Source organism: Haliaeetus leucocephalus, unplaced genomic scaffold (assembly GCF_000737465.1).
Source record: "Haliaeetus leucocephalus isolate CR32 unplaced genomic scaffold, Haliaeetus_leucocephalus-4.0 Scaffold340, whole genome shotgun sequence".
Classification (NCBI taxonomy): Eukaryota; Metazoa; Chordata; class Aves; order Accipitriformes; family Accipitridae; genus Haliaeetus; species Haliaeetus leucocephalus.
The window spans coordinates 1,733,093-1,758,561 of NW_010972776.1; the positions used below are offsets into that span (position 1 = coordinate 1,733,093).

At 62.5% G+C, this 25,469-nt stretch overlaps 3 protein-coding genes across 12 annotated transcripts in view; 2 read left to right on the forward strand and 1 right to left on the reverse strand.

Moving 5' to 3' along the window:
* Window positions 1–1,325: 1,325 nt before the first annotated feature.
* On the reverse strand, window positions 1,326–11,436 carry LOC104834863 (phosphatidylinositol 3,4,5-trisphosphate 5-phosphatase 2-like). The gene is made up of 27 exons (XM_010572529.1): window positions 11,300–11,436; window positions 10,017–10,080; window positions 9,078–9,216; window positions 8,841–8,991; window positions 8,574–8,714; window positions 8,344–8,431; window positions 7,996–8,082; window positions 7,611–7,718; window positions 7,405–7,519; window positions 7,103–7,209; window positions 6,782–6,884; window positions 6,164–6,360; window positions 5,719–5,836; window positions 5,507–5,603; window positions 5,168–5,306; window positions 4,968–5,067; window positions 4,510–4,598; window positions 4,193–4,274; window positions 3,999–4,088; window positions 3,771–3,887; window positions 3,595–3,683; window positions 3,300–3,387; window positions 2,903–3,058; window positions 2,643–2,724; window positions 2,044–2,563; window positions 1,538–1,758; window positions 1,326–1,461 (listed from the first exon to the last, which is right to left on the reverse strand). The coding sequence occupies exons 1-27, from the start codon at window positions 11,434–11,436 to the stop codon at window positions 1,326–1,328; spliced, it is 3,561 nt and encodes a 1,186-aa protein (XP_010570831.1).
* Window positions 11,437–17,526: 6,090 nt separating this feature from the next.
* ARR3 (arrestin 3, retinal (X-arrestin)) lies at window positions 17,527–24,460 on the forward strand. Its single transcript, XM_010572372.1, has 17 exons — window positions 17,527–17,543; window positions 18,108–18,138; window positions 18,480–18,540; window positions 18,930–18,974; window positions 19,395–19,594; window positions 19,705–19,764; window positions 20,017–20,084; window positions 20,355–20,490; window positions 20,591–20,675; window positions 20,801–20,873; window positions 21,397–21,534; window positions 22,050–22,133; window positions 22,447–22,470; window positions 22,573–22,625; window positions 22,990–22,999; window positions 23,966–23,968; window positions 24,367–24,460. The coding sequence occupies exons 1-17, from the start codon at window positions 17,527–17,529 to the stop codon at window positions 24,458–24,460; spliced, it is 1,182 nt and encodes a 393-aa protein (XP_010570674.1).
* Window positions 24,461–25,120: 660 nt separating this feature from the next.
* RAB41 (RAB41, member RAS oncogene family) overlaps window positions 25,121–25,469 on the forward strand; it is a 17,366-nt gene continuing 17,017 nt past the window's right edge. For 9 of the 10 annotated variants that reach the window (XR_774653.1, XR_774654.1, XR_774655.1 and 6 more), the window contains exon 1: window positions 25,121–25,269. Coding sequence is in view for 6 of the 10 variants with exons in the window: in XM_010572375.1 (XP_010570677.1) it covers window positions 25,191–25,269 (79 nt within the window). In the remaining 4 variants the exon portion in view is untranslated. The remainder of the gene's footprint in view (window positions 25,270–25,469) is intronic. The other variant, XM_010572378.1, reaches the window with a different exon arrangement.

The following is a 25,469-nucleotide window of genomic DNA, read 5'->3' on the forward strand; positions in this document are numbered from 1 at the left end:
GCCTGCACCCCGGGGTGCTGCCCTGCTGGCACCCCAGCCCTGCGGGGCAATCCTGGGGACAAAGGTGGCCACTGCCACCTTGAGGCCAGCCTGGGCATAGTGTCCCCAAAACCAGGGCCACCTTGGGTGTCACAGCAGCCAGGGCCCTGCTGGGTTGCGGTGTCCCCCTTGTTTTGGGTGGGGAGCGTGTCTCCCCCACCACCTGCAGAGCTGTGCCTGGTCTGGGGGATTTAACTCCTTTGCGAGCGTGTAGGTGGGTGAAGGGTGGGTGCTGGGCAAACAGGTCAGCATTGCGATGAACGGGGCATGCCAGGGATGAGCGGGTGCACCCTGAGACATGGGGGACGGTGGCCAAGAGCGGGCTGGCTCGGGGGGAGCAGAGGCGTGAGGGGGGGGACAGCCTGGGGATGCTTGGCCACGGAGGGAGAACACGGGGGACCCCGGGTGTGCAGGGCTGAGCGGGCAGAGCCGTTGCGTTCGGAGGGGAACTGTGCCAGCGCAAGCACCCGCCGAGGGCAAAGCCAGCCCAGCCCCGCGCAGAAGCCGCACGGGACACCGGGCAAGGGCAGCCTTGAGGGCTGGGGTTTGCAGGGTCCCCGATTAAACAGAGGGAAGTTGGGGGGGCAATGCTGCTGGAGCAGCCAGGGCGCCGGGAGCCGGTGGTCTCCCCGCTTGGCTTGGCACGCTTCCTCCTTGCCCCTGCACAGACCCAGGTGTTGCACACATGCACCCCAGTGTCCCTGAGACTTTATTCTGGATAGGAATAGCAAGGGGCATTTTGTAAGGAAACGGCGCCGCAGCCTCAGGAGCGGCTCCTGTAGGAGAAGTCCTCTGGGAACACCGTCGGACCAGGGCTGAGCCCAGGGAGGAGGGAGCAGGTGCCGAGGCCGAAGGCACGAGGGTGCGTGGGGCTGGGCTGGCCACAGATGCTGCTGTGCCCTTGCAGGCTGCAAGCTGGCTGCCAGAAGAGGCTGAGCCTCGAGGTCCAAAGCACCCAGTGGTCCCCACTTCCCGAGTGGCCTCAGCATCTCCCACGTCCCCCATCCCTCCTTGCTAGCGGGGCTCAGCGTGGTCCTTCCATCGCTTTGGGGAGGGAGGACAGAAACAGGCAGCGAGACCTGGAAAGCGTGCGTCCCAACGGCCATGGGAGCTTCCTGAGACTTTCCAACTGAGTTGTTTGCTGGTGAGGCCAGGCAAGTTGGGAGCGTGGCAAATAGGTCCAACCCTGGGTGCCTGCCTGCCCAGTCCTCCTCGGCAGCTCTCTGTCTGCCCCGGGAGCTCCATGGAGGAGAGCACGCATGGGTGCTGGGGCAGGGATAGGTGCTCTAGGCGCTGGGTCCGAGGTCGGGTCTCTGTGGCAGGCTCACCGTATTGCCCTCGCCAAACTTGCCAGAGATGAGCCGGGGATGGTTCGGGCTGAGCACCCCGGCCACTGAGAGGGAGCCGGGATCCTGCACGGCCCTGGGGCATCCAAGGAGATGTGGGGACTTGATATCCTCCTGCCCCTGCCCTGCTGCATCCCCACCCCGAGGCTCACCTCTCGTCCCCACCGGAGCGTGGGGCTCTGCCAGGGACCCCGGGGCCACAGGAGCTGGCCCGCACAGTGCCCCCCTTTCTGAGCTCCGGGGCCTGGGGGTCCCTGAAGATCTCCAGGTGGTCCCAGCCACGCTCCTGCAGCCCTTCCTTGTCCTGTTGCAAGCCGAGGTGACTCAGGCACCTTCCGACGCTGTGGGACCCCTCGCCCCTGTCGCAGGGCCACTGGGGAAAGAAGAACAAGGACATGGGCCAAAAGCATCACACCAGGACCACAAAGTCCCCCCGCTTCACGTCCTCACCCCGCATGAATGGGGCACATTGCTGCTCCTCCACCCTCTACCTTATCCCTGCCTGCACCGTGGTGGCTCCATCAGGCAGAGCACTGCCACGGGGATGGGACCTCACGTCTGCTGGTGGGTCTATGGCCAAAAGCAGGTCCTCTCCCCTCCCTGAGCTCCCCAAGCCCCTCGGCTGAGCTCCAGAGCCCCACGGGGACCACAGCGGTACCTCTCCAGGGCGGCTGTGCTGGCGAGCATCCTGTGTGCATCTCGGCATCTCCCGGCAGGGCCGCGGGGGGGGCTCCAGGACGCTGTGGGTCTGGCGCAGGAGGGTATTCTGGCTGTCCCCTCTGTGCTCGGGGGATGCCCGGTCCAGCTGGCTCAGGCAGGTGGCCATGTGCAGCGCCGTCAACGAGCAGTCCCCCGGTCCTGGCGTGTCCCTCGCCAAAACGGCCGATTTGGGTCTTTTCTGCCGGCCCACGCCGGGGGGGCTGAGCGGGCGCCCACGGTATGGGCCCCCTGGCACGCAGCGGGGCCGGCTGCCCCATCGCTCTTCCTCGGAGGGCGAAGGGACCCGCGCCCCGAGGGGACTGCGGTGCCGCTGGCCCCCGGCTGGGCTCTCCGCCTGCTTGTCGTGGGCTTCGCCGGCACCGGGGGCCGGCACCCACGTATTGGGGACCCCCTCGAAGATGAAGTATGCCGGGTTGGTGTAGCCGGCAGCTGACTCTGGGAGGCTGCGGGGCCGGCTCCTGCAAAGCGCAGCGGGAGAGGGCTCAGCATCACCCCACGGCCGGGGCTCGTGGCGGGGGCTGAACCCGGCTGGGGTACCTGAGGCGCTGCAGAGGTGGCTTGGGGCACGTCGGGGTGTCTGCTGCCGGCTCGGCATCCTCCTCCTCGAAGCTGATCCACTCTGCAAAGGCATCGAAGTCTGGCCTCTCCCCACCGGGCACCGCACGGCCCCTGCCCACAGCCAGGGTCCAGGAGGGCAGCGCAGGCATGGGCAGCTCTCGGCCGTGCCGTGCCCGAGCATCACCCTGAGCCCCCCTTGACCAGGGTGATGGGAGGGGGCTGGTGTGCGGCTGCTTTACCGTAGAGCCTCTCGCGGGTGCTGCGCCTCTCCTTGGGGACCCGGACCTTCATCCAGCCGCGCATGGAGCCCGTCTCCTCACCACGGTGGAAAAGAAAGGTCTCGAACTGCTGGGCCATGCTGCCGATCATCGACCTCATGGCGATGCAGCACTCGCCTGCAGGCACGGTGCACGTTGGTGTTAGCCCCCCCCCACCCTGGACAGCTCGGGGGGGAGCAGGTGAGCCCCCCGTATTCAGCAGCACCCCAGAGTGGGGTGGGTGCCAGGGTCCCTTCTGCCAAGCTCCAGCTGCAAAACCTTACACCCATCAGGCTGTATGTACCTGAGCCCTGTGGGGGCTATGCTTGGCACCCCACATGCCACCACGGTGGCCCCCACGCCACCATCCCACACGCACCGTAGGACTCGCAGCTCTCCACGCCCTTGATGCTGAGGAGAAGGTGCTGGTCCCCCAGGTACTCCAGGTCCGGCAGGATTGGGTTCAGCTGCACGCAGAGAGAGGTGTGCTTGGGGGGACTGCCACGGGGTAGGGTGGGACAGGGGCGGCTCTGTCCTGGAGGGGACGATGACAGCCCCCGGCACCCCTGGGGGCTCAGGGTACGGAGCCAGTGGGAGGGATGGGGAAGAGGAGGGAGGAGGATGCTCAGGGCATGGGGGGGGGCCAGCATCTTCTCCCCCTCCCCGGTGCGTACCACGGGCAGATGCTTTGCAGACCAGCCCAACTTGAGGAAGCCGGGGATATCGCAGCTCTGGGAAGTGTTCTCCCCGCTCCGCTGCGTCTCTGCCGGGGGGACAGCGGGGGTCACAGCTCCAGCTGGGGCTGGCTAAGCCCCCGCGGTGCACCCCCGGCACGCCGGGGCCACCTCACCTTCCAGGCAGTGGGAGTGAAACTCGATGTAGCACTTGCTGCGGCTGGCGGTTTTCACGATCACCTCGATGCTCTCCCACTCGATGCAGGCCAGGGGCTCGGGGCCGGATCCGGGAGCTGCAGGCAAGTACCGGCGGGTTGGCGTGTGCCGGCTGAGCACCCGCAGCCAGGGCTCACCCCAAACCTGGCACGGGGGGGGGTGGGGGGTGGCAGACCCCAACCCCTTACCCTTCTTGGGCACAAACTGCGATGTCACTCCCACCTCGAAGGTGGCGAAGACGGGCGAGTGGTCACTGGTCACGATGTCGTCGGTGCAACCTGGATGGTGGGAGGGGGCAGCTGGGTGATGGTCCCCGAGCCCCAGGGTCACAGACAGCGCTGGCCACCCTGGGCTCCCCCCCCAGCCCTGGGGTCTCACTCACCATAGGAGTTACAGACCACGTAGGTCTCTGGGTGTGACTTCCACAGGATGCGGTCGCACCACGAGGGGACATTGATCCTCACCTAAAAATGGGGAAAGCAGCTGGCTTCAGTGCCCCATCGGGTCTGGCTCAACTCCCCAGCCCAGAAAAGCAACCCAGCACCCCAAAAAGTGAGCTCCCTCCCTCCCAGACCCCCTTTGGGGAGGGAACAGGCTGGTGAAGCATCACGACGCAGCCCTCCCCTGGCACCATCCGAGCCTGCCGTCCCCGTCCCCCGGCGATGTCCTGCAGCTCAGCTGGAGGCTCCAGGAACTCACCCCCGTGGGCTTGAACTTCTGCCACATGTAGCTGTCCCGGGAGCCCCGCTCGTACCGGTACGTGGGTGGGAATGAGATGTCACCCTCACCTGGGAACCGAGAAATGGAGGTGGCATAGGGACCAGCATCCCTGCCTGTCCCCACAGCTGCAACCGGCTGGGGAGAGGCCCCACGGGGTGTCACGGTCCCCATCCAGGGCTCACACGGATGGCTGGCACCCCTGGCCACCTCTGACTGTCCCCCTGCTTCCACGCTTTTGGGATGCAGAGCCCAGGGACCTGCCCCAGGGGGGCTTGCGTGGTGCACATCAAGGTCCCCCAGGGATTTTGGCACCTCGCGCAGGACTGTGCCGGGACAGGGCACGACTGTGTGCCGGAGATGGCACAGGGGGAGGTCTGCAGGAACCCTGGGTGCTGCTGTCTTGGTGGGGGGAGCGGCTCTTTTGCCCCCGCACTCACTGAATCGCAGGAACACCTTGTTCTTCTCTCGCTCCAGGTTGAGCTGGTCGACAGCCAGGAGGGCTTCAAACTCCTTCTTGGTTATATGGGCAAGGATATCCTGCGCCGGGGGAGGAAATCGCAGTGAGTCCCGGCTTCTCTCACCGCTGCGGCTGCACCGGTGCTGCTGCCAGCGTGCCGTGGTCCCTGCAGAATCCCACCTGCACGTCCATATCCAGGCGGTAGTTGAGGTCCCCGAACCAGAAGAGGTGGGTGAAGCGCAGGGTGAGGTCGAATGCCCCGAGCCGCTTGTCGCCCAGGACCAGGGAACGCAGGATGTCACTGTAGTTCTGGTTACGCCTGCGGTGGGGCGGGGGGGACACACGGCAGCACTGTGTGAGCCATCCCGGGGACTCCTCATCCTCATCCTGCCCCTGCCAGGTGGGGACAGGAGGGGGACAGGGACAGCCCCACAGCCCCCAAGGGCTCCTCCAGCCCCCGGTGACACCCGCCTGCCTGGGGCAGCCCCATGTCCCCCCCCCACCGAGCCTCTCCATCACCTGTGGGTCTTCTCACTGCCAGAGGCCAGGTGGCAGTTGACAAAGCCGAAGGAGGTCCCGTTGAAGAGGAAGGAGACACCCACAGCTCCCTTGTTACCTGCAGGGATGTGCCAGGCACTGAGCTCTGGGGGGGGGGCACGGAGGTGCTGCGATGGCCCCCAGGCTGTCCCCTCACACTGGGGCATCCCCCCCTACCCCATCCCCATCCCTACCCAGTGTGTTGGCGATCCCAGTTTTCACGCTGGAGGTGTGGACGTGGCTGATGCGCCGTTCGTGCTCGGGCTTCACCAGCACCACGATCTTGATGCTCCAGAGGCATTGCAGGGCGACCTGCGGGGGGGGGTGGAGGGGGTGTGAGTCTGCCTGCTCCCCCCATGGCCAAGCACGGTGGGGATCGAGAAGCAGCAAGGTCAGCCAACCCATCCCTGAACGGTGGCTCCTGGGGAGGGCACTCCCTGCAGGGAGTCCATGGGGCATAGGAGGTTCCCTGGGCTGCATTTGGGGTGGGAGAAGACCCTGGGTTTGGGGGTAAGAGCCCTGGGGCGATGGCTGCTGGTCACCAGCTCCCTGAACTGCCAGGGAATGTCTTCAGCCTGCTCAGCACCGGGTCCCTCCCCAGGCACGGCCGGAGGGGTCCAGGCTGCGCCCTGCCGTTACCACTCGGTAGTCGATGGCCATCAGGGTCTTCAGAGATGCGCGGAGGAACTCGACCCACTCGCGGTCACCCAGGGAGTTCTCCTGGGTGCCGATAACGTAGATGTCGTGGGGGATGCAGGCAGTGGTCTCGTCCTGCGTGCGCCCCAAGCCCCTCGAGGTCAGCCAGGAGGCGAGGGAGCGGGGCGGCGGCGTGCTGCCTGCGGGCAGGGGACAGGGGGTCACTGGGGGGGGATATGACAGCATGCCAGGCTCCTCAAGCTCCTCTCTAACCCCAGAGTTTATGCATCTCCAGGAGCTGCCGGGGATGGGAATCCTCATGCCAGCCCCATGGTTCACCCATGCACATCCCAGACTGATGCTGGGATTTACTGGTACTAGCCGAAACCCTCCCAGTACCCCAGCTCCTTCGTTTCCCTGACAGACACCGGGCAAGTGGATCACAACAGGACAGACAAACCTGAAAGCGGCCAGGTAGGAGTCTTCTCCAGCCTCCTCCTCCCACCAAGGACCAGCTCAGACCTCACGTTTCCTGGGGCAGCTCCCTGCAGCCCTCACCCCCCAAAACCCACCCAGGCTCATGAGGAGCCAGGACAGCCTCCCAGGACACCGCGACCTTACCCATGTTCCATGTCCCGACGTACACCGAGATGAGGTCAGGCTCATCCAGGTTGGAGTGCTGGATCTTCATCAGCTGCAGCAGCTGGCAAAAGGCCTCTCGCTTCTGCGGGATGATACGGGTGTCTTAGGGTCCCAAAGGGGAGCCAGGGGTTCCAGCACCCCCGAAGATGCCGGTGGTGGGATCAGGGGGACATCACCCCCAGGCGTAGGAGAAGGCTTGCAGGGGTGGTCTCAACCCTGAGATCGCTCATTTGCTGCATCACTACAAAACGGCTCTGTATTCCCCCAGGATGCTCAGTGAGCGCAGTAGGAGCCGCTTACCCGCGCGCTGGGGAAGACAAAATCTCTGCTCAGGCTCCTCTGCGGCTCCCGGTCATACACCAGCCTCACCTTGCTCTGCACGCTCTGGTATTTGATCAGCTGCAGGACTGAACGCCGGGCATGAGGGGGGCAACGGTGGCTCCCCACCTCCCACCATGGGGGCAGCAGGTAGCGCGGGATGGGCGCTCGGGCTGCGACCGGGGGTCTGCAGCCCATCACCCTGGCATCAGGCCTGTGCCAGGGAATCCCAGAGCCCTGCGGCACCCCATCAACGGCCGGCGGGGGAGTCAGCAGCCCCTTACTTTTGTCGTGAGGGATGGTCTCCTCCGGGGACCCGCTGCCCCTTTTGGTGATGGCCACCGTGCCCGACTCCACGTCCACCGTCAGGGCTGCCCGCTGCGACTTGCCCACTTTTACCTGCAGACAGGGACGCGGTTCCCAGGTCAGCTCACGCCTGCCCTGCCCGAGCAGCGACGCTGGGGCCCCCCACCGTGCCCCCTGCCCTCACCTCGAAGCTCTGCACGGCGAGGGGCTTGGCGGCTGGCGGGGGGGCTGCAGCCACGCTGGGCAGCGCCAGGTTGTGCCTCGACACTGTCTCCTGCAGCGACTTCAGCACCTGCAGGAGAGACGGGCACCGGTCTGGGGGCACTGGGCTAACTGGGAGCCCCAGACACCCTGCGCCAGCCTGTCCTGCCCCATGGGGCACCCTGGGGCTGTGCCACCGCCGGCAGCTTGCTTTGCTGGAGGGTTTAATTTAGGTGAGGGGTTTGCTGGAGCAGAGTGAGGTTCCCCAGCTCAGGACACTGGCAGAGCTGGGCAGTGGGTGCCATTAACAGCGGTCATGCCTCTCCCTGCACCCAGCTGGGCTTCCCAGTGTGGGGGGGGGCAGGCACCTTCTTTTCCAGCGAAGAGAGGAGATGGTTGACGGTAGATATCTTGTTGAGGAGCAGCTCAAGGTCTGGATCGCTGGTCAGGAGACCCTGAGGGGAAGGAAGGACATTTTTGGAGCAGCGCAGGTGGCACCGGACCGGTGAATTCCTCCCTGTGGGTCCAGGCTGCACCCCAAGTGATGGGGGTCCCTGGGGTCTGGCAGGAGAAGCAGCTTCCTCTCCCACCTTTGGGTGCCGACAGGCACCGAAACCGCCCCCCCACCTCCCCTGCAGACCAGCTGCACCCACCCACGCATGACAAAGCACCTGCAGGTGGCTGCGGTCTGCGACAGCGCTGGGGAGGGGGCTCACCTGCTCCCTGGCCGGGCTGCGAGGGGAGGCGGGGGAGTCGAACACCCTGGCCAGCGTCTCCAGACCCGCCAGCGTGAAGTCGATCTCACTGCGGAGGAGACGAGCGGGTGAGAGCTGGCACCGGCATCTCCCGAGCCTCGATGGCGATGCTCGGCCACCGTGAAAGGGATGGGGAGAAGGTGGGGGGGTGTCCCCCCCACTTCCATCGCCGCCGCTCCCAGGCCACTCGCCTGTGCAGCGCCCGGCAGGCAGTGACGAGCGCGGTGCTGAGGTGACGCAGCTGCGGGTGCCCGTGGCGCAGTGCCTCCAGGTCCAGCTGCAGGTGGTGGTTCAGGTACTCGGCCATGAAACCCATGAAGTCGCTGGCCGGGCTGCAAGGTAGGGTGGGCATCTTTGGAAAAATCCACCCCCACCACCACCACCATCGCGAGGGAGGGGTGGCCGTGCCCACCCCGTCGCCTCCATCAGCCCCGGGGTGGGCAGGGGGGGTGCATTACCTGCTGTGGACCTGCTCCTGCAGCCTCTGGTGCAGTTGCTGTGAGATGTGGGTCCGGCCGGCGATGGGAGCGCTGACCCACGTGCCCGCCACGGTTCCACCGGCCAGAACCGCGCTCGCCGTGTGCCCGCCGTTTCGGCCATCCTCCCCGTCTGCAGGCAGAGGACAGCCGGCTCAGCAGGACCCCCTCCCCAGCTCACAGCCCGGCACAGCCCCCGCCACCCCCTCCCCGGCTCACCCGAATCCTCGTCGGCCGCCTGCCTTGCCCGGTGCACGGGGTAGAGCAGGGGTGTCACCAGCCCGTTGTTGGGCTGCTGGTAGGCGCCGATCAGGTCGGGGAGGGTTCGGAAACACTTGGCCTGGATGCCCTGAATGGTCTGGGGAGGCAGAGAAGGGGAAGCACCATCACGTCATCCCCCCGGCTCCACCGGCTCCGTGTGCTGGGGCAGCAGCTCCCAGTGGGTTGCGGACCAGCCTGCTGTGTCGAGTGGGGTCTGTTCCCCAAAAATGTGCCCATGGCGAACTGGAAGTGCTCACCCCATGGGGAGCTCACCCCAGTGTCCCTGGCAAGGCAGCAGAGCAAGAGGAGGAGCATGCAGACGTCTGCCAGGGATGCTCCCTAGAGATGCTCTTTTCAGAGGGCGAGAAAGGGCGGCTGCAGAGAGCTGGGTACCGGGAGAAACCGTGAAGTGACGCCAAAGAGGGAAAGCGAGGCCAAGCCAGCAGCCAGGACAGACATCACAGGGACAGACATCGTGAGGATCGGGCCTGCGTGGCCAGGCTGGGGCAGGGGACAGCGGCAGGAATGGGACAAGTGTTTTTCTGTGCCACCCAGGGCGCGCTGGTGACAGCCATGGGGCTGTCGGGGAAACCAGCCTTCCTGGGCAGCCCGGTGCTGCAGAGGTGGCTGCGAAGCACCTGCATCCTGCAGCGCCAAGCGTTGCAGGCAGCTTATGCAAAAAGAGCAAACCGCACCGCTCGCTCGCAGCGCTGGCGTGCCGGGGAGGGCAAGCAGACGCCACGTCTCCGGCTGTTGCCCGGGGGGAGCGAGCACCCCGGTCCTTCTGCACCTGCATCCTGCCCGCGCCCCAGCTTGCAGCCGATGGCCCCCCCCCACACCAGCACGGCGCCCAGTGGCATTAGCCAGCGCAGGGAGGGCACCCATCGCTGCACCCACCTGGACAGAGAGCAACCCCTCGTCATCGGGAAGGATGCGGTAGGTGTGGACGTGCCGCTGGAACCTGGGGGAGAGCAGACCGTGGGCGTGTGGCAACGTTGGGGGGGTGCCAGGCACCCAGCCCTGATGCAAACACCCTCTGCAGAGAGAGGAACTGAGCTCTCATTTCTGGAAATAAAACCATCACCCTCAGCTCTGGGTCTGTACCGGTTTGCAGGGGGTGATGCACAGCGTCCCCCCCTGCCTCCAAACAGCACCCTGCCTGCAGCAGGCACGGCCACGGCATGCCGGGGGCTCAGCCAAATCTCCGACAGCATTCGCTTGGGGCACCTAGCCCGGCACTGTGCTCCCCGTGGCTGCGACGGCACGGTCGGTTGTACTCACTCCGAGGCCACCGCGCATCCCTGCCCGTGCTACCGTCCCGTCTGACATCAGCCTGATCTCCGACTCAGTGCTGGGGCAGCTAACCGGCCGAACCCCCAAAGTACCCCGCACACACCCCCCCGCGCCCCTCGGCACCACGTGTTTGCAATTTGTCCCATCTACCGGGCCAGGCCAGGCGTAGGAAAGGGGGTGGCATCCTGCCAAACCCGCCGAGGCACCTCCCCGCTTGCGGACGTGTCGCTCGGCTGCAGGAAGGGGTGCAGGCAGCAGGAAGGGGTACAGGCAGCAAGGAAAGGGTGCAGGCAGCAAGGAAAGGGTGCAGGCAGCCCCAGAAGCACTCGTTCTCAGGGGCTGTAAGCCTGGTTCAAGGCGTGGGGATGGCAAGGGTGGTAGGGGATGCAGCCCTGAAATCCCGGCATCCGAGATGTTAACGGCGGGTGTCGCAGTCCGGACACGGCCACGTTGGGGGTTGGAGGGAGACGGGATGTTTGGTTTTTTGCAGAGGGAGGGTGACGCGAGTCAGCCTCTCCCGCTTCCACGCACGGGGCCGGGATGGCGGGCAGCCCGAAAGGGCTTGGCTGGATTTCGGGTTCTCCCTTCAGCAACCCCAGTGCTGGGCAGGGCTGCTGGCCCAGGCTTCTTCCTGCTCCCAAGGACGTGGAGTTTTGCCCTGGTCCGACTTCAGGATCACCCGAAAACCCCCATACCAGAGAGCTGGCACCCTGCACACCCCGCCGGCATCCCTGCAGAAAGTTTTTCCACAAGGTTTTGGCAGCGCCAGCCCAAGGGGAAGTGCCAGGATTGTTGTTCCTGGAGCCCGGAGCAGGGAGAGGGACAGAGGGACCTCGGCAAGGGACAAGAAAGAGAAGCCGCGAGCAGAAGCCAGGCAGGTGACTCACAGGAGGCAGAGGGCATATGCCCCTGAGATCGACTCGCTGTCCCGCACGAGGAAGCAGCCATCCCGCCCGGCCTTGGCCAGCAGCTCCTCTGCCACCACCCGGCTGATGTCCCGGTGGTACCAGCTTGCCGCCGCCATCCTCCGAAGCAGCGAGACACCGGCTGTGCCGTGTACCCGTCCCAGCCCCGCATCAGGGCTCAGTGGCAGCCGCTGGCCATTGGCTGGCCCACGGGGTTGGTTGGCGAAGGTAAAAGTGGGGGTGGCGTGGGGGGACCAGCCCCCCAGTACCCGAGTGAGTTGCTGGCTGGAGGTCCCAGTGGGTGGTGTGCTGCCACCGAGGTGATGCTCATGGGGATGGGGTGCCTTGTGGCCAGGCAGCGTGGCAGGAGCAGGACCCGGGGAGCAGCTGGGAGAGGCTGGGGGTCCGGACGCTCCTCATCGCGGGGGTCTCCAGCCTGTGGGATGCATGGGGGACAGAGAGGAGCAGATCAGTGAACGGACCTTTCCCCCAGGGGGAATTACCCCGCGCTGCTGCCCCAGCCCCCCCGGGGGGGGGCACCATCCTGCCCTGGTGCATGGCAAATACAGGCCATGCTGGCATCCCAGCAGCAGGCGGGACAGGGGGGGCCCAGACCTCACCCCCACACTCACCGTCCCTCGCAGATGCAGCGCAGGGCTCCTGTGGGGTGCTGGGGGCAGCGAGCCAAGCTTTCGAGGTGCAGCCAAGCAGGAGCGAAGCCGCGATGCTACACTGGCCGCTCTTGGGCTTTCTCCCGGGGGGCACGCCGGCAGCCCTGCCCGTTGGGGTGGCTGCAGCGGCGGGGGGGTCAGGCAGCACCCACGCCAATGCCCCCCCCGGCTTTCCGGTCCCACCGGCCAGGCCTACCAGCTCAGCGTCCCGTGCCGCTCGCTCGACACCGCCGCTGCGGCCGCCGCGCTCTTCCTCCTTCTCTGTGCTCTGCTCTCCCCGCTGCCGGGACCAGCCTCCTCGCTCCTCCTCCAGCTCCAGCCCCGCGATGGGGGGAAGCCTGCAGCCACGCGGGGCTGAGCGTGGCAGGGTGCAGGCAGCAGCAGTCCTGGAGCAAGGGCTCTGCCTCCATCCCGCTCTCCCTTGCTCATCTTCCCCAGGGGCGATGGAGCGGGCAGAGCCCCATCCCTCGGGCGGGATGCTGGGAGAAGGGACCGCCAGTGGCGTGGGACAGCCGCAAGCCCCTGAAATGTGTTTGGGGCAGCGGGCAGGCAGGCAGCCCGAGGGCAGCGACCGAGTTGCCCGCTCCCGGGGACCTTGCCGCCCGCGTTGGGGCTGAGCTCTGCTGTTTGCTGCCGGCTGCACGCAGACGGAGATGCTGGCGGGCATCAGGCGGCCGAGCGAGCCAGGAGCCCACGATGGCATTCATGTCACCCTGTCTGTGCGTGCTTTGCCCACAGGCAGAAGGGAAGCGGGGTTCGGAGGCTCCTGGGAAGGGGTCGGGAAGGAGGGAGGCTTTTCCCGGCAGGATGGGGCTGCAAATAGCTCCCCAGCTCCTGGGTGCAGACCTCGAGGTCTTGCTCCCCGTGGCAAGGAGTGAGTGGGCCGTGCGTGTGCAGCTGGCTCAAGCTGCGGTAGGGTGATTAGCACCAATTAATTACAGATGAGCAGCAGCCACCGTCTGCTGCCAGGGTGCCCGGGAGCACCAGGGCTGCTCCGGGGAAAGACAGGATAGCGGGTTCCTGCCAGAGAAGGAGGATGAGGATGAGGATGATGATGAGGACGAGAATGGAGTGCCATGCCAAGCCATGCTTCCAGCTCTCTGCTGCCCTTGGCATCATGAGCTGACCCCTGCAGCCATGAGCTCAGCGCAAAGGGACCGTCCCCCACCACTGTCTGCGGAATCCCACCGGCGCAGACGTGCCAAAAGCCCCTGCCGAAGCTTCCTTCTGGGCTCCCGGTCTCGAGAGGAACCTGTGGCCAGGGTTGCCAAGAAGTCGGGCAGCCCGCTTGATTTTGGGCTGGCGGCTCCGGGCCACAGGGCACCGGTTGCATCTCTCACCAGCGCCCACCATGCAGACACACAGCGATGGTGGGTCTGTGCAGGGATGGCAGCCGGGGACCCCCATCCTGCTGGAGATCCCTGTCCTGCCAGAGACCCGCTCCCACCGGTGCTGCTCCCTCCCGTTACTTAACAGCGCGGCAATAATTCCCCGCAGCCATGGAGGCGCCTGGCTTCAGATTAATGCCGTCCGCGCCACTTAATCCGGATCAGAGGAGGAAGCCCTGGAGCTCTGAGGGGCTTTGAGAAATCAGCGGCGCCGGCTGCGGGCATTTATGTAAGGTGGCTGTGGTGCACGGTGCCGGAGGCTGAGCTGGGACGTTGCCAGATGCACCAGCACCCAGGGAGCTCTGCCAGCACCTGGGGATGGTTCAATTTTGGAAGGCAATGTGGGTTCACTGGTGCCAGCTTGCTGGGTAGCTCCAGCTCCACCCAGGCTCCCTTTGGAGGACAGACCCTGCGGGTGAGGGCACTGAAGCGGGAGGACGTGGGAAGCCCTGTGGCCGTTCCCCGGCGAGGTGGGACACCGCAGGGCACTGTCCATTGGGGACCAGGGATGAAGCTGGACCTCCACGTGCTCCGCCAGTGTCCTGCCCCACTGGAAGTGGCCGTTTGAGCTGTGCTTCACGCAGCATGGGGACCTGGACGGACGGGTGGGATGAGGCGGATGAGAGGAGCCTTTGACCATTTATTAAACAGGAAAAAGGAAGAAGCCCTCTCTCATTTCCCTATTATTTTTAACACGGCACTGCATCCCCCAGCTTCCTTCCCCGGTGCTAGGTTCAGAGCATAGTGTAAGCGCAGGAAAGGATGTGGTCTGTCCGTCTCACCGCTGTTTTGGGGAGGGGAAATGTCTGCCCCCCCCCCCACCTGGGGAAGGTCTCCGTGGCTGAGTCCACCCCAGTCAGGATTAAACCAAGCTAAAGCCACCCGTATTGAAATCTGCTCTCCATCCTCGCCACGCTCCGCAGAGCCTACAGCCACAACAGCTCTTGTGAATGGCACCAGTCTCAGGAGCCTTATTAAGAGCCTAATGAAGAGCCACAAACAGAGAGCTCAGGATTAGGTGCCTCGGGCATGGCACTGGGGGTGGCCGCTCCGCCGTCCCCCCCAGCCAGGCAGCGGGCATCCAGGTGGAGCTGCCTCCTCCTCCTCTTCTTCCACCCACCAGCGGGAAGGTCACAGTTCACGTGTCCCCCTGACCTTGGCAGAAATAGCACCCGCTAATCTGCAAACTAAGCAGCTCTCTTGTGTGCAATTAAAGAGATCACAAGTCCTGGCCCCGGGCAACGTGTGCTGACAGCTAAAGCCCCAGGCTGGTGGGGCTGGCGTGCTGTGGTGGCTCCCAGTGGCTCATGATGGTTCCCAGTGGCTCATGATGGCTCCCAGTGGCTCCTGGTGTCCCACGGGGCCAGGGGCACATGTGGGCTGTGTTTGGGAGGAGTTGGTACCCAGGTGAGAAAGGTCGAGCTGATCCAAGGTGGTGGGATGAGGTTGCTGGCAGCTCTGAGGTGAAGGCACAGCAGAGAGCAGGGACATCCTGACCAAGTGCGTGCTCAAAGCAAAGGGTCTGGCCAAGCAAGCAAGGGCTTGATGGATTCTGGAGGTGAGGAAGATGAGTGGGGCCATGCTGGAGCAGTTTGCAGGCTGTCCTGGGCTGTTCCTGGGGTCTGTGCCCTGTCTCTAGGGCCAACCCAGGGGCAGCATCCTGCGAGCATCCCACAGCCATCCCTGTGGGAGGGGGATCCTGTGTGCCGGCTGCGACCGAGGAAGCGCTTCTTTCCTGGCCAGCCGTAAGGCAAATCCACTCTGCGCTTTCAACAGTTTTCTATATACAGCAGCAAACTGTGAATTAATGATGTGCTAATCAGGTCAGGTGAGGCCAGCCTGCGGTGTTATGAAATGTCGTGGGGCTGAGCAGATTGCCCGGCGGTGCTGGGGGACAGTGGCATGTCCATGTCCCACCACCAAGGGGTGGCTGGCCCTCCCCTGCTGCTTCGGGGGCAGCGAAGCCCAGCGTGGGAGCTGCTGCTGCAGCCCCGGACCTCGCATCTGCCTTCACCCCATCACCTTGTACATCAGTGGGCCCCGTGGCAAGGGTGTCCTGTGTGCCCCGGACCACAGCGGGTCACCTCTAGGTGACCGGCCACATGGGCATGTTGGCCATGCAGGAAGATGCCTGCACCTCCTGTCCATCTGTTAGCCATCCAGCAAAGTGCGTAAGGGAGGGATAAAACCCGGCAGGTCCCTCCTGCCCGTCTGCCATCTCCATCCACCCTCGTGCCCAGGGCTGGCCCAGCTCCACTTGCCATGGGAGCAGTTGTAGAGAGCATCACTGGGAGTTTGCGTCCCTGCCTGCACCCCTGCCCACCGGGAGCAGAGCTTCCACCTCAATTACCATCACTTTACTCCTAAGCCCGCTTTGCCAATCTCCGTAAGCTGCTTTCTCAGGGCTCTGGCAGCAGCCGTATTTATAGCCCACTCTTACTCATGAAGCGTCTTCCCCAATTAATAAACTAATAGGATTCTTCCCAAAAGTACCTCTTTCATGGTGCACACACACACACATGCACCCCCCCTGCCCCGTGGAGATCAGATGCCAGGGGAGGGACCGCCAGGGGGTATAAGAGGCTGCAAGACTGGGAGCAGCCCGTAGTGACTGGGTGGCAGTGGGACGTGCTGGGAGGGGAAGAGGAGAGCATCCGTCTGTCCATCCACCCGCCAGGTGAGTGCTGTCTGCTCTGCTGCCTGGGCCCTGCCAGTGCTTTGGGGCACGGATTCTGCTGGTTTGTAAAACACTTTGGGGCAGGGACGTTGGCGCTGGACTGTGGCTGGAAGGAGGGTGGTTTGGGGCTGAAAGGGGAAAAATGTGGCCAAAAGGGTTTCTGTGTGGCCGAGTCAGTGGGCATGGGTGGAGGGGTCAGGTAGCAGCATGGGAGAGCTTAGCCAAGCCAGGAGGGGTCCAAGTCCCTTCTCTGGGGCTTGGGAGATGCAGAGGAGGAGTTCAGCTCTTCTCTCCTCCACCTTTCATCGCCTCGTCCCCAACTCCTGGGCTCTGGAGAGGGCCGAGTCTGCAGCACCGCTCTGCTCCCACTCCCTTTGCACCTTCTCTTGCTGCTGCCCAAGAAACCCTGTGGGCAAGGATGCTCAAGCTTCACATCCCGTGGCACCTGAGGGAAGCAAAGATCCTGTGTTTGGGGCTAATCCCTTGTTTTCCCATGGGGAGGAGGATCATCTCCTCCCCCCCATATCAATTTCTTCCTTCTCCCCAGCATCCCTGCGGTTGCATAAAGAGGCAACTCTGCCCACATGCCCCTGGGGCTTAAAATCCTACCTGGCCTTAAGCTCTGCTAATGTCAGAGCTGCCTAACTTTAAGAAGCTGAGCTCATCCCATCTAATCTCCTGGTGAAATCAGCTGGTGATCAGTGCAATATTTACGGTTTAATTCTGGATGCCAGGCTTGAGCAAGCAAAACACAGGCAGCGCAGACGGGCAGGGCTGGGCAGCCCTGGACAGGCTCCCGGTGTGAAGACAGAGCTGCCAGCGCTGCCCTCCCAGAGCCAGCTCAGGGACGGGGACAGAGGGGCCGTGCAACCCAAGACCCCCCTACCCACGGGGCGGTTAAGCTGCCCTCGACCTTTCTGCCTGTGGTTTCCTCGCTCTCCCGTGAGTGACAGAACAAAATGAGTCCCATTCCTGCCATTAAGTCATGACAGCCAATTTCACACAGGCAAGAAAAATTCATAAAATTGAAACTCCGTAAGCCCTTGTCTTCATTTTCTTGCCTTTCCCAGCCTTGAACTTGTTCCCTTGGGAGTCACCCTTGTGCTTCCTATTTTCTGAAGCGTGCCTGCCTGGGGCATCGCTCTCCCTTTTTCTCTTCCACCTCCTCTTGACCACCTTTTTGGCTGGGGGCAAGGGGCTTGCATGGCTCACCTGCCCCAGCAGGTCTCCAGATGCTACCACGTGCCTTGTGTGCCGCCCTGAAGCTGGGCAGCCCCAGCTGAATCCTGAGCGTCCGAGCTCTGTGAAGGCGAAATGCCCAGCAGTGCTGCAGCCCTGCAGTTCGTTGGGACATGAACGATTTTGTCCTGCTGGCTGGCAGTGGCCGGCGGCTGCCCCTTCCCCGCTGCCTCGCCCAGCGTGCCCCCTCCATCTCTCCCCGCAGATCCCTGCCTGCGCAGCCGCTGACTTAAAATGGCAGAAGGAGCAAAGTAAGTGCCTCTATTTTATTTTTTTTAAATTGGGATGGAGCAGGATGCTGCAGGGTAGGAGTGGGGGAGACCCAGTGCCCTGACCCTGGATGGGGCGAGAAAGTGAGCCCCCCCCCAGCTCCCCCCACCCACTGCCCCTGCGTGCAGGTATGTGAGCTCACTGCAGCAAGATGGACCGAGCTGTCACGGGGTCATTGAAGGGCCTTCTCTTTTCTTCTGCTTGTTGGTGCTTTCTCACTTGCCCTTAAGACACAGCTGGCTAATGCACCCCTCCTTGATGGTCGCACGCTGAGCTCAGGAGCATGACATCCCCTGGGGCAGTGAGACTGGGCAGGGGGGTTTGGGCTCCAAATTTGCAGGACACTGAATTCCCCAAGGCCAGGCCATCCTGTGCACGCTCTGGCGTAGCTCTTGGAGATGCAGCATGCTTGCAGGGAAGCCATCACCTCCTTGCCCCACGAAGATGAACAGCCGCCCTCTCCCTCCCCACCCTGGGAGCGGGCTGTGCCGCATCCAGCCTGGTCCAGGGCATTCCCAACACGTCTGCCTGTGTTTCCTTCACAGGGTGTTCAAGAAGACCAGCCCCAACAGCAAGGTGAGTCCACGCACGCAGAGACGGGACTGTGTGCCCACATGCAGGCTGTGCTGGGGCTCCTCTGGGGTGTCTCTGCCCATGGGACGGGACACAGGCTGGCCCTTCCTTTTGAGATCTGGTTGATTCCTGCTATACCTGCCACGATGCCACCGCAAGGCTTGCTTTTCAAAGTAGAAATTAAAAAAACAAAACTATACGAACCCTTAAATGCAATGTCTGGTCCAACAGGCTAACAGGGTTAATGAGCCCCACGACACAACTCGGGGCTTGAAAATTTTGGCCAATTTAACGGCAAACACTAACTTGTTTCCTTCTTTCCTTTCACTGTGTGCTGCCTCCAGCTATCCATCTACTTGGGGAAGAGAGACTTTGTGGATCATGTGGAGTCAGTGGACTCCGTAGGTGAGTGGGGCCATGCCCGTGATGGAGGGGGAGGCATGGGGAGCGAGCGGCCAGAGAGACCAGTCCCTATGCTGGTGGCTGCTCATCTCTGCTTCCCTCCGGAGCAGGAGGAGCAAGGGCAGCTCCGGAGGAGCAAACATCCCGTTTTTCCTGCAAATACCCTTACAGAAAAATGGTGAGGAAAGGGACAAAGTCCCTTTGCAAAACAACTTGGCCAAGCTGCTGGTGGAGATGCTGGAGGAGGCACCGCCATCCCCCCGACTGGCAGCTTCCCTCAGTCACCTTCCCAGCTGATGAGCAGATTATTTGAATTTAAAAAGCGCTGTGTTTTTGCAAGGATCTTCCTGGGCAGCTGAACTCACCCTCCCTTCTTCTTTGTTTATTTGCAGATGGCATCTGCCTGATAGACCCAGAGTACCTAAAGGACAGAAAAGGTATTAATACAGAAAACCCCACGTTATAAGAGGAAGGGATGGAAACCAGTGCAAAGCTCACCAGAAACCTGGGACTGTAGTCAGGTTAAAGCTGCAATGGGTCATCTACAGCTTGTTGTATGTCAGGGCCACAGCAGCTGACCTGGAGGAGAAGGCTGCCTCTTTCTTCTCATCTATTCTGCCTGGGGCACCAGCTCTGAAGCTACCCGGGCCTTGCAGAAAGATGTGATGAATCTTGTTCACTTTATATTTAGTGTTTGAGGTCCAGGTCCTGATAACAGAGTCGTATTTCTGCTGAAGAGTTATTACAGTAGTTTTTCTTTCTTTCCTCTTTATTCAACCCCTTTTCCCCACCCCATGCCCTCCCTTTACCTCACCTTTCCCCTAACCCTGCTCCTCTCCATTTCCATCCGGCTTCAGTGTATGTGACGCTGACTTGCGCATTTCGCTATGGCCGAGATGACCTCGACGTTATCGGGTTGACCTTCAGGAAGGACCTCTATGTCCTGACCACCCAGATCTTCCCACCGGTGCCGGACCAGACACCCAAAACCCTCACTCCTTTGCAGGAGAAGCTGATGAAGAAGCTTGGGGAGAATGCCTACCCTTTCACCTTCGAGGTAAGGGCTGCTCAGCCCTTTCTGACCACACATCTCTGTGGTGTACACCAGGACTCATCTCTGGGCATGCTCTTAATTTACTTTTTTCTCTCTTTCCCTGTTCTGCCCAGATTGCCACCAACCTGCCCTGTTCAGTCACCCTCCAGCCAGGACCAGATGATGTGGGAAAGGTGAGCTGCTGTCCCCGAGCTGTGTCCCCCAGACCCATTCCTTCCTGGCAGGGGGTTAAGTTGTGGGGTGCCAAAAATGAGAGCTGCTTCTCTTTCATGGGGATGTGGCCCATGGGGTGAGGGTTGGGGAGGAAGGATGGCTGGAGTCGGGACCAGGATCTCCGGGGATGTGGTGGAGGAAGGAGAGGAATGAATCTAAACCTCAGGCAGCTCTGAGCCCCTCCTGCTTAGTGACCGTACATCTCCTCCCAGGCCTGTGGCGTGGACTTCGAGGTCAAAGGATTTTGTGCTGAAAATCTGGAGGAGAAAATTCACAAGAGGTATTTGAAGGGGATCCCTTTCCTTCCCCATGGCCAGCTCAGGGGTCGGGCTGAGGACCTGCTGTCAGCCTGTGCCACACTTGGATCGGGTACTTTGCCTGAAGGAGGGGCAGTGGTCCCCGTGTCAGAGCCCACCATGTCCTAAGAGCAGGCTGCAGCTTGCATCCTTTGGCTAGAGACCTTGTGATGTCCCCGAAGACAGCCGACGTGTCCCCCTCGAAGGCTGTGTTGACACGTCCCTACTGGGGGTGACCGCTTGTTGCCCCGCAGGAACTCGGTGCGCCTCATCATCCGCAAGATCCAGTTTGCACCCCTGGTGACGGGGCCAGCCCCAAAGTCGGAGACCACCCGGCAGTTCATGATGTCCGACAAGCCCCTGCACCTTGAAGCCTCCCTGGATAAGGAGGTCAGTACAGGAGCCATCGCCTGGCTTGTGCCACCACCTGTGTCCCCAGAGACGGGGACCAGGATGCCCAGTCGTGTAACCGAGCATCTTCCCACTGCAGATCTACTACCATGGAGACCCCATCAATGTGACCGTCAACATCAACAACACCACCAACAAGATTGTGAAAAAAATTAAGCTCTCAGGTGAGAGGAGGCAGCAGGGGCATGTCCCGGCACCCGCCACGTCCCAGCCTCCGGGTTGGAGATGGGGATTGTGCGCCCGTGCCTCTGCCATGTCACCAACGCTGCTCTCTCTTGTCTCTTCTCAGTTGATCAGATCACAGATGTGGTCCTCTATTCGCTGGATAAATACACGAAGACTGTGTGCACCGAGGAGATAAAGTAAGTAAAAAGGGACTGGGGGTGGCATGGCATCGCGGCCAGAAGGAGGAAGAGAAAGGAGGAGGGGGGGGAGAGTGATGGGGAGACGGAAGACAGTTTTACACCAGGCAGCAAAAATATCAGTGTTAGAAGAGCAGGTGCAGAGGAAGCAGAGGAGAGGGAAGGCTGTGGACACTGTGCCCCCCCAGCACAAGCTGGTGTTGGCTGGGGAGGTCCCTGGGGGAACGTGCGCAGCTGCCCCCCCGGCTGCTTCGTCTCCTTACTTTGCATCTCTGAGGCCAGCTGCAGCCTTTGCGCCCCTGAGAACCAGGCAGGCTGCAGCAGAGGCGAGGTGTAGGAAAAAGAAGTGGTTGTATAAAGGAACGAAAGGAGGAAACAGACCCAGGCAGCTGCGTGGGGAGGGCAGGGTAGGGGGGGTCTGGCTCTGCCTACGTGCCTGGTGCGATGCTGAGCATCCCCAGCGGGTGATGAGCACCCACCAGGCTGGTGTTGGCTCTGAGCTCTCCTCTCCCACCCCTTCCAGCGAGAACGTGGCAGCCAACTCCACCTTCTCCAAAACGTACTCCATCACCCCCACGCTCTCGGCCAACCGTGAGAAGCGAGGCCTTGCTCTCGATGGCAAGCTCAAGCACGAGGACACCAACCTGGCTTCCACCACCATGTAAGAGCCAGGCGGGCTCCCCCGCTCCCCGCCACGGCAGGACCTATGCCTTCCCTCCTCTCCGGCCGCTTCCCAATACTCAGGATGCTCTGGGCTCCCATCAAGGTTCCCCCCCACCTCCTGTGCCTGAGCCCACCCTGTCCAGCTGGAAAATGTGGGGATTTTGTGACATGGCCACAGATCCACCTCTCCACCCCGTAAGAGAGCCGTAGCCTCCCAGTCCCACTCCAAAGCCCCTGTATCCCTCTGCAGAACTGCATTGGGTCTCATCTCGTGAGTAAATCCCAGCTCAGACAGCTCAAGTGGCCTCCAGAAACTGCTCTGTGGCTTCAGCCAAATGACCTGCCCTCCCCTCTCTTTTTACTGCCACGTTGTGTTGTCCTTTCTTGCTAAAACCCAGGGTACCCCACACAAAATGGGGCATGGAGACAGCCCTTGGAGCTGCTGTGGGGGAAGCGGATGGGGTCTGAGAGCAGCAGTGCCCTCCTCACCACTCCACTCTTCCTTTCTCCTAGCCTGAGACCCGGCATGGACAAGGAGGTGCTGGGCATCCTGGTGTCCTACAAAGTGAAGGTCAACCTGGTGGTGTCCCGAGGAGGGTGAGGCTCTGTGGCCGCGGGGGGGTCGGGACCACCCCCTTGGGCCGTGCTGTGGGATCTTGTACCACCGGGCAGATGATGAAGGGACTCATGCCATGGATCCCCTTGTCCCTGCCCTGCTCCCCCAGGGCACGGGGCAGCCAGATACTGGGCTCCTGCCATGGATCCGTGCTCCCTGACTCCCCCCCCATCCCCATCGCCACTGCCCTTCAACCCTATTATAAATAATTTTCTACCTTATTATAAAGCAAAGTCTAACACCTCCCCTCCTCTGCATTGGCTGATTTCTGTTCCTTCTCTCCCACTGCTGCAGCATCCTGGGGGATCTCACTGCCAGGTAAGGGAGGAGCTGCCTGCAGGACCCAGTGCAGCATAGTGCTCAGTGCCCGCCCAGTGCGGCACTGGGCAGGTTTATTGAAAGAAGTGGTTTTCCTTCCAGTGATGTTGGAGTCGAGCTGCCTGTCATCCTGATGCACCCGAAGCCTGCGGACGGTAAGTAGCGCCTGGGATGCTGCCAGAAGACCTGGGAGGAAGAGGCAGTCCCTGTTCAGAGGGGAACTTGTAAAAGCACCGCTGATGCAGCTGCCCCCGTGCAAAGGGCCCTGCTCTGCCCCAGTATCCCTGGCTGTGGGACGGGCAGAGCTGCTCTGGCTGCATGGCAGCCACCCTCTCTCCGGGACCAGTGTGGGAGCAGCTCTTCTCCCCGTGGCACCTTGGGGGCCACCCATCCCAATGTCTCTCTTTCCAGAAAAACACTTGAGCATTAAGTTAGTTGAAACGCCCTTTCTCTATTAACCTGCATGTGTGTCTCTCTCAATCCTTGCCTCCCTGTGCTTTGCTTATCAATGGACTACAGATAAGCCAAGGTAAAGAGATGTTTCCTTATACCTCAAGCCAGTATTTCCTCTAACACATAAACCATACAGATCCATCACAGATGGATGTGATGCCCCATTCCAGCTTGAGATTACATCCTTGGATTAAATCATCCAGGCCTCGAAGTCCTGAGCCCCTGCGTCACAGCAGACAGCATGACACCCTCCATGGTGGCACAGGCAGCAGGAGCATTGTCACAGGCTGGGAGGATTCAAATGCTGGGCTCGGCACACGTTCTGCTGATTTCCAGGGCTTATTTTACAACTCCGCTTGCTGCAAACACAGCAGCCTCTCCTGCTGCAAGCCCAGACCTCGCCTTGTCCCTCGGAAGCAGCCAGCAGCGCTCTGTCTCCCAGTCGCAAGTGCCACCGCTGCACATAATGTCCCCTATGGCCTTGGTCCCCATCTGCCCCATGCTGCGGCCCCTTGGCTGCTGGAAGCAGCGCTGGTCACAGCCCTGTGCCCCTGCACGCTCCCCATTGCCAGAGCCCTCTTCTCCTCCCACCACATGAGCTTATTCCAAGCTGAAGCCACAGCTGGGGTTGCTTCTCTCTGGGAAGCTGCAGCGTGCCAAACCCATTCCTGGCAGCCACGGCCGCCAACCAGCCCCACAGCCGGCCCTGGCTTGCAAAGCCCCAAAAGGCTGTTTTTGTGTCTGGTTACACCCTGCCACGGGATGTGAGCGCTGGGATTTGGAGCCTGGAAACTCGGGCTGCAACTGCAAGGCTTTCACACCAAAGCCTATCAGTTTCCCAGCCCAGCGAGGATATTTAAACTTCCAGAGGAGGAAATCTCTTGGCCTGTCCCCACCATCGCTCCCTGTAGGTTTTGCCAAGTCTTTTCACATTCGCAAGCTTTTGGAATTGGTTTTGCTGACTCTTTTTTTTCCACTTTCTTCCCCCACTTTTCATTTTGTGGCTCTCCCTTGATGTCATCTGCCGCTTGCCTTTCGCAAGAAGGTAACTAATCTCTTTGTCTCCACTTTAATTTCTTTTCCTTCCCTTTTTTCCCTTGACAATGCAAAACAGCGTCTTTAAAAAAAAATGCCGAAAGTTGCAGTTGCTCTCGCCCAGCTCCTCCGGTCACGCACGCTCGCAGCCGAGCCAGCGATCTGTCCTGGATTTGTGTGCTTGGCTCAGGCTGTGGCTCGCAGTGACCCCACGCTACCTGACTGCTCCCTGCAGTGTGGGGGGTGATGGGGCTGGGGCCAGCACCAGCAGGATTTGCGCGCTGTCCCCTAGTTTGGGGGTTCAGCAGGGATTTCGCCCTTTTCGCTGCGGTGCATCCTGGGCAGCCGGACCATGGGCTCTCCGTGGCTGCCTTTCCCCGGCTCACCACGCTTTGCTCTCCCTTCCAGCGAGGAGGACATCGTCATCGAGGAATTCGCTCGCCAGAAACTCAAGGGGGAGAAAGACGACGAGGAGGAGGAGGCCAACAAAGAGGAAAGCTAACCTGGCTGCCTGTTCGCACGGACAGCCACCTGGTCCCAGGCGGCCTGGTTTGGGACGTAGATGCCCGTAGCGCGTTCCCTGCTGTACCGCACGCGGTGCAGACACCTCAGCCCTCTACGCACGGTGCGATGTATTCCCTTAGGGTACACCTTCCTCCCCCCCTCCCCGGGCTCCTCGCACCGATTCCAAGACCCCGGTTGCGGCAGAAAGCCCGACAGCCTGAAGGACGGTGCTCCCACCTCCTCGCACCCAGCGAGGGGACTGGGAGGGTGCCGTCGCCGGCGTGTTTGTCGTTTGCCTGCGTTACGCGATACTCTGTGACACCATTATCAATAAACCCGCCCCAGCGGGCCCGGTGCAGGCTTCCGTGTCGTGGTACCGGGGAGCGAGGCCCACCCCGGGGCCGCGGGAGAGCCCGAAGCGGGCAGGCGGTGCTTCAGGCTGCCGCGGGCCTCGGCAGGAAGGCGAGGGGCTGCAAAACCCGGCGGCCGCCGCTCCCGGTCGGGATCCCCGGTACAGGCCGCAGCGCCTGCCGCCACCGGAGACCGGCCCGCTGCCATGGCAACCGCTCCGCCCTACGGAGGGGTGGGGTGGGGGTGTGGCGGAGTGACGCGCCGGTGACGGCGGCGGAAGTGACGCGCGGCGGGGCGGGGCGGCGGCGGTCCGGTGTACGCTCGGCGGTGTCTCCTTCTCCTCAGTCACGGCTCCGGCTCGGCCTCCCCGCGCCGCCATGTCCGCCCCCGGCAGCGGCGGCGAGTTCGGGAACCCGCTGAGGAAATTCAAGCTCGTCTTTCTGGGCGAGCAGAGCGGTGAGCGGGGCGGGCGGGCGGCCGGCCGCGGGGGGAGTCAGGGGGGATGAGGAGCCGTCACGGGCCTTCCGCTGCGGGGCGGGGGCCGGTGAGGGGCCGTTAGGGCCGGTGAGGGGCCGTTAGGGCCGGTGAGGGGCCGGTAAGGCCGGTGTGTGGCCGTTAGGGCCGGTGAGGGGCCGTTAAGGGCCCGGAGTGTGTGT